Source organism: Garra rufa, chromosome 12, assembly GCF_049309525.1.
Source record: "Garra rufa chromosome 12, GarRuf1.0, whole genome shotgun sequence".
NCBI classification, from domain to species: domain Eukaryota; kingdom Metazoa; phylum Chordata; class Actinopteri; order Cypriniformes; family Cyprinidae; genus Garra; species Garra rufa.
Window position 1 is genome coordinate 29765331 of NC_133372.1, and position 7296 is coordinate 29772626.

Consider the following 7296-nt stretch of genomic DNA (forward strand, 5'->3'; position numbering starts at 1 on the left):
TAATTTAACAGACATAATCTGAAAGCTGAATAAATAAGCTTTCCATTGATGTATGGTTTGAGGGTGCAAAAAAAATCTAAATACTGAGAAAATCGCCTTTAAAGTTGTCCAAATGAAGCTCATCAAAAATTAAGTTTTAATATATTTATGGAAGGAAATTTACAAAATATTTTCATGGAACATGATCTTTACTTAATATCCTAATGTTTTTTGGCATAAAAGAAAAATCTTAAATTTTGACCCATACAATGTGTTTTTGGCTATTGGCTATTAAGAGACACATATTAGTAATGTGTCTTTCTTTCATGAAATCATTGCTAGCAGGATTTCCATGCTCCCATAAATCCAACATGAAGTGCATTTCCTTCATGAGCGGGTAATTTATGATCTTACACTCTGTTAAATATAGACCTGACATGATCTGATATGTAAATCAGCGTAATGACAGCTATTACATTACAGCCGGGGGTTAGGAGTCTGTTCCTGGCTTCAGATGATTACAGAATTTGGCCTTTTGCCTTTTCATTTTAGACTGTAGTAAATTATTAATATTTTTTCTATTTGTGTCTTGATTTAGTTGATCAGTTCCAAATAATAAAGAGGTCTTGACATAAAGGAAGTATTTCTTAAAGGTTTCATTGAGATTTATTAGTTGGACAGAACTAAACGTTCAGTTGCTTTGAGCACAGCTTTATTTTCATTTGTGGCAGTCCTAATATGTAATATTTATTTCTTGCCACAGATTCATTTCTTCAGGGCATTAGGGGGTACGGACGAATTAATCCGAGCATGGAGACCACAAATATTTGACAACTTAGAGAATGTTGCTTTTGTGACCTTAGGGGCTGCAGGGTGACGTGGAGGTCAGTCGAAAAGTTCAAATAAATTCTGTGCTGTGATTGTTTGTTTAAGCCACTCTGGTGAATAAAGGCAATTTTATGACATTTTCTGACATGGAAGACATGGCATTTGCAGCTTAAAAATGAAAACGATTTAATGCCAATAAGATGGAAAGTATAGTCAGGTTTTGTGTTACAAGTGTAAAGAATGCATTAAAAAAAACAACTAATAAACTAATAAATTTAAAAATGACATTTTATTATTTTATTATGATTTTTGGCTTCTGGATGCAAGAAATCATACCTGACAAGACCCTTTACAAAGCTCAATTTTATTTTATTTTATTTTTGTACACGTGCATATAAAATGTTTTATTTTGTTTTTTATTATTACTATTGTACACGTGCATAGAAAAAAGTCCAAATGCAAATAAAGCATGTAAAACGTACAGGGAAACTACATCACAAAAAGTCCATCACCTGGACTTATGATTATACATCACTAAGATTTAGACACAGATTTAGGTACAACAAAAATAACCCTCATATAACAAACATCTTTCCTTTAATAAACTTGCAATAAAAGAGGCAAAGTACATTTATAGCTATATATATTATAGTTAAGCACTATAATTACACAATATTATACTATAATTTCACATTTTATGATGAATTTTGGCTTCTGGATGCAAGAAATCATGCCTGACCATGCCATTTTATTTTATTTCTTTTTTAAATAAAAACAACTTTTTTATTATTTTATTAAAAAGACACTTAAACGTATTTATTTTATTTCAACCTAAACTTTTTTTTTTCAACTAGTTTTCATTTCTCGTTTTCATTCAGTTTAACTTGATTTAAAATAATTAAAATAAATGAAAAAAAAAAAAACTAAACTTAAACTACAAAAATACACAAAATTACTAAATCTTTTAACTAAAATTAACATGAAAGCAGAATATATAAAAATCAAATTCAAAATATGAACAAAAACTATAGTAGTATCTTAATAATACTAAAATTATGCGTTTCTGATTGTAAATCAGACATATTATATTGCAAGGATGGATGGATGCAAGAAATTAGCTCTATTTTATTGTATTTTATTTTATTAAAAAACAAAAAACTATATTTTAATAATAATAATAATAATAATTAATAATAATATTTTGTTTTTATTTTATTTTTTAACTTAATGTACAAAAATAATTAAAAATGAAACTGAAATAAAATGCTTAAAACATTATAAAAAACAATACTTAAACTACTAAAAAACACAAAACAAAAATAAAAAATGACAAAAACATAACAAAATGGCAAAAACTTGAACTAAAATTAACATGAAAGCAGAATATATAAAAATCAAATTCAAAATATTAACAAAAACTAATACTAAAATGATGCGTTTCTGATAGTAAATCAGACATATTATATTATATTATAAGAGGCAAAATATGGCTATATATTGTGTAATTAACCACTATAGATTCTACTACATTTAAAATTAATATTATGAATTCTGGCTTCTGGATGCAAGAAATTAGCTTTATTTTATTTTATTTTATTTTATTTTATTAAAAAACTAAAAATTATATTTATAATAATAATAATAATAATAATTAATAATAATATTTTATTTTTTAACTTAATGTACAAAAATAATTAAAAATGAAACTGAAATAAAATACTAAAAAACAAAAACATTAAAAAAATACTTACTACTAAAAACACAAAGCAAAACAAAAATACAAAAACATAACAAAATGACTAAAACTTTAACTTAAATGAACATGAAAGCAGAATATATAAAAATCAAAAATTCAAAATATTAAATCAAAAACTAGTAGTATCTCAATGATACTAAAATGATGCTGTTTCAGATAATAATATAAGAGGCAAAATATAGCTATATATGTTAATTAACCACTATAAATTCTACTACATTTAACATTTGACAATTCCCTTTACAAAGTTAATTTATTTTATTGTATTTAGTTTAACTTAATGTACAAAAATAATTAAAAATGAAACTGAAATAAAAAAAATTAAATAAAATACTAAAAAACAAAACCATTATAAAAAACAATACTTAAACTACTAAAAAACACATAACAAAATGACTAAAACTTTAACTTAAATTACCATGAAAGCAGAATATATAAAAATCAAAAATTTAAAATATTAACAAAAACTATAGTACTATCTCAATGATACTAAAATGATGCTGTTTCTGATTAAAATAAAATATAACTATATTTATCTAAAATATAGCTATATATGTTAATTAACCACTATAAAGTCTACTACATTTAACATTTGACAATTCCCTTTACAAAGCTTATTTTATTTAGTTTAACTTGATGTACTAAAATAATTAAAAATGAAACTGAAATATATATATATATATATATATATATATATATATATATATATATATATATATATATATATGTAAGGAATAATTGACGACGGGCCGTAGAATTCTTAGAAAATAATGCACACCCGAGGTGGTGATGCGGTCACGACGCGAAGCGGAGTGGCCGTTACACCTCGGGTGTGCATTATTTTCGTAGAATTCTACGGCCCGAAGTCAATTATTCCGCTTATACTACAGTTACCACACCTCAAGACATCGATCAAGTGATATATTTCAAGACATTCGTCCGGTTTTTATCCTTAAAACGCTATTGTGAGTAGGATTAATTTCTTACGCAGCTCATTCAACAGCTTCGTTGCTAGTTCCAAAACGTCATTTTAGAACTAGTAACGACGCTTGGGCTGTTAATAGCAAAATAATGCCGTTAATAACGAAGTTTAGACAGACCGAAAGACAAGCAGACAGACGGAAAGAGTGAGGGAGAGAAACTAAGTGTATGACTTTACCTCTCTCACGTCTGTGTCTCTCAGGGGTGACTGGCAGCATTGTCTCTACTAACAGTTAAATAGTTCATTTTCTTCAAGACCACGCCGTTGTTACCTCGCTTGTGAGAGCAGAGCTGTCATGTCGTTTTTAAGTTGTTAATCGTCAGAGCAGCGCTAACAACTTTAGCGCGAATGCTAACGCGAGTGCAAACTGTAATGTTATGTGTGTGCGTCTGTGAGGTGAGTGAGAGAGGGCGAGAGAAAAAGAGTTTGTGCTTTCCGTACATAATAAAACGTAATATATTGTGGAAAAAAACATGGAAATAATCTGTCGTTTTTATCCTGATGTTTACTGTATTTATTAGTTTGGCCAGTGTCATTGTGGTAGTTATTTTGCGGTTTTGGGCTGTAAGGACCTTTAAAATAACTGAAATGTATGGCGAAGTGATATAGACATGCACTGCGGTCTAAAGCTGCCTGGAACTACGTTCGCCGTGCGTTTCCCTGAATATAATGCACACCTCTAGAACGTTCGTCAGCCAATCAGATTCAAGCATTCAACGGCCCTGTAGTATAAATATATATATATATATATATATATATATATATATATATATACATATATACATATATAAAAACTTAAACTAATAAAAAAATTAAAAATAAAAACACACAACAAAATTACTAAAACTTTCTGATAGTAAATCAGAAAACTATTATAAGAGGCAAAAGATAACTATATATATACTGTAATTAACCACTATAAATACTACTACATTTAAATTTTTATTATGAATTTTGGCTTCTAGATTTAGGAAATCATATCTGATAATTACCTTTCCAAAGCATTATTTTATTTATTTATAATTGTACACATGCACATAAAAAATCCAAAGCAAATAAAGCATGTAAAACGTGCAGGAAAACTACACCGCAAAAAGTCCATCACATGTTTATACTACATCACTAACTGATCTAGGTACAACAAATGACACATCAAACTTCTTTCCTTTTAATAAACTTTGGAAAATACCTTGCTGTCTTGCGTCTGCTTTGTTTGTGCCTCCGCTGTGATTGGCTGGCTCTCATGTTGTGAGGGCTGGCGCTGTATAAAAGGACAGTTGTAGGAGGAGACTGCACTGAGATTGTGAGGACCTGCGTTGTGACACTCAAGACTCTTTTTCTCTAGCGTTGGATTTGTATTACGCACCAGAACCATGTGTAAAGGGCTCGCAGCCCTTCCAGCAACATGCTTGAAAAGGTAAGAACTACTTTACCTCATTGAAAATCATTGGTTTTATAATTATTGTTAGTTCAGCCTTCAAGAATATATATGTTTATATACTTTGAACTGGACTAAAAGCAAAATAGCAGTTTGGGTATCAAAATATTATAGTTGGCTTAGAGTAATGGAAAAAATGTTTTTTATGTTTGTGATCAATTAAAAGCAGCTGTTTGAAAGAGAGTCAAGTAGAAAGTCCTAGAAAACTAGCTTTTGTGTATCATAATTGTTGACATGACTGATTCTCTAAAGCTAAAAGAGTGATTTATTGATGTGTTTTCTCCAACAGCGCCAAAGACATAAAACATAAAATTGGATTCCTGCTTCAAAAGCCAGATCCACTGCAGGAACAGAAGGCTCTGAAGGAGAAAGAGAAGGTGAAGGTCGCTGTGGTGAACAGGTAAGGTCGGACCAACATGACTTATTGTATTCAATTATATTATATTACAATAATAACATATTTGTTTATTAATTCCTTCCTCTAATTCTAGAGTCCCTTCTGTTGAAATCGAGAAATGGAAAGCATCATTTAACAACCTGATCAAAAATGATGGTAAGTGTCAAGATTATTTGCTTATGTGATAAAAATTCAGCCATCCAGCTCAGATCTTAGAAACCAGCGTGTGTTAATGATGAACAAGCCTGCAGCATAGTAATGATTTCATTAATTGGAAAACCTGAGGCCCCCGCATTGACCCTTGTTTATTCGACCATGTATTTGCTGTCAGAGAGCCCTTGGCCTCTAGATTTTTGTCAGTCTGACAGGCCGTGACTGTATTTTTCTCACGCCCCAGAGTGTGGGCTACGTGTCCGCAGACTGCACTGCACTGGTGGCCCCTGAAGAGCTCAAGTGTTCTGCTCTGGTGGGCTACAGGGGTCATCAACCACTAGGACAGTCTTTAGAGAATCCCCCCCAGACTCAAAGTCTTGACCTCTTCATTCCTAAAACCTCCTCAGCATCCGCTCCCCAGGAATAATGAGTTCAGATAGAGATTCGAATGTCTTTGGATCATAGTGACCTAAAAGTAAAAATAAAACCATAAAAAATAGAAATCACAATAAATTTGAACTGAAATCAACTTTTTATTTCAGTTCAAATTTAAAGCAGAATAAATTAAAATCAAATTCAAAATATAAACAAAAGCTATATTAGTATCTCAGTAATACTAAAATCATACCAAGCAAAATAAATAAAATAAATAAAAAATACCCAGAAAATGTTAACAGAAATGAACTTACTTTATTTCAGCTAGTTTCCATTCCACTCATTTTCATTTAGTTTAGCTTGATGTACTCAAATAATTAATAATGGAATTGAAATTTAAAAAATTATATAGCCAACAACAAAACTAAAAGTAAAGAAAAAAACTACAAATAAATAACACAAAATAAAAAATGACAAAAACACGCAACAAAATTCCTAAAACTAAAATGAAAAAGCAGAATACATAAAAATTAATATCTCAGTGGTACTAAAATCATTCAAAAATTCTAAAAATACTAAAATAATTAAAAATTAAAATAAAACAAAATATATAGACAACGAAACAAACAAATAAATAAATAAAAATTATAAAAACAACAAAAAACATTAACATTAACATCAAAGCAGAATATATATAAAAAAATCTAATTCAAAATATTAACAAAAGCTATATTATTATGTTTCCATTTCTCGTTTTCATTTAGTTAAACTTGGTGTACTAAAATAATAAAAAATTAAATTGAGATAAAAAAATTAGACAACAAAACTAAAACTACTAAAAAACAAAACAAAAATAATAAAAAGAACAAAAACACATAACAAAATGACTAAAACTTTAACTAAAAGTAACATGAAAGCAGAATATATTAAAAATCTAATTCAAAATATTAACAAAAACTATAATAGTATCTCAGTGATGCTAAAATCATACAAAAAATTCCAATAAATCCATTTCTCATTTTCATTTAGTTTAACTTGGTGTACTAAAATAACAAATGATAATAATAAAAATGACAAAAACACACAACAAATTTACTAAAATTTTACTAAAATAAACATGAAAGCATAATATCTAAAATATAGTAATATCTCAATGATACAAAAAATTATGCTAGAAAATGTAAAAAATACTAAAATAATTAAAAATTAAATGAAAATCAAGATATATAGACAACAAAACTAAAACAATAAATAAATAAATAAAACAGTAATATCTCAAGGATACTACAATCATGCAAAAAAAATTCTAAAAATACTCAAATAATTAAAAATGAAATTAAAATGAAAAATATAGAGACAACAAAACTAAAACTAAAGAAAGAACAATA

The 7296-nt window shown here is 28.3% G+C and overlaps 1 protein-coding gene across 1 annotated transcript; it reads left to right on the top strand.

Moving 5' to 3' along the window:
• Positions 1-4801: 4801 nt before the first annotated feature.
• Positions 4802-7175, top strand: LOC141346284 (regulator of G-protein signaling 4-like). The gene is made up of 3 exons (XM_073851144.1): positions 4802-4962; positions 5273-5383; positions 5475-7175. Exons 1-3 carry the CDS (start codon positions 4919-4921, stop codon positions 5563-5565), a joined length of 246 nt encoding a protein of 81 aa, XP_073707245.1. The 5' UTR covers positions 4802-4918; the 3' UTR covers positions 5566-7175.
• The last annotated feature ends 121 nt before the right edge of the window (positions 7176-7296 follow it).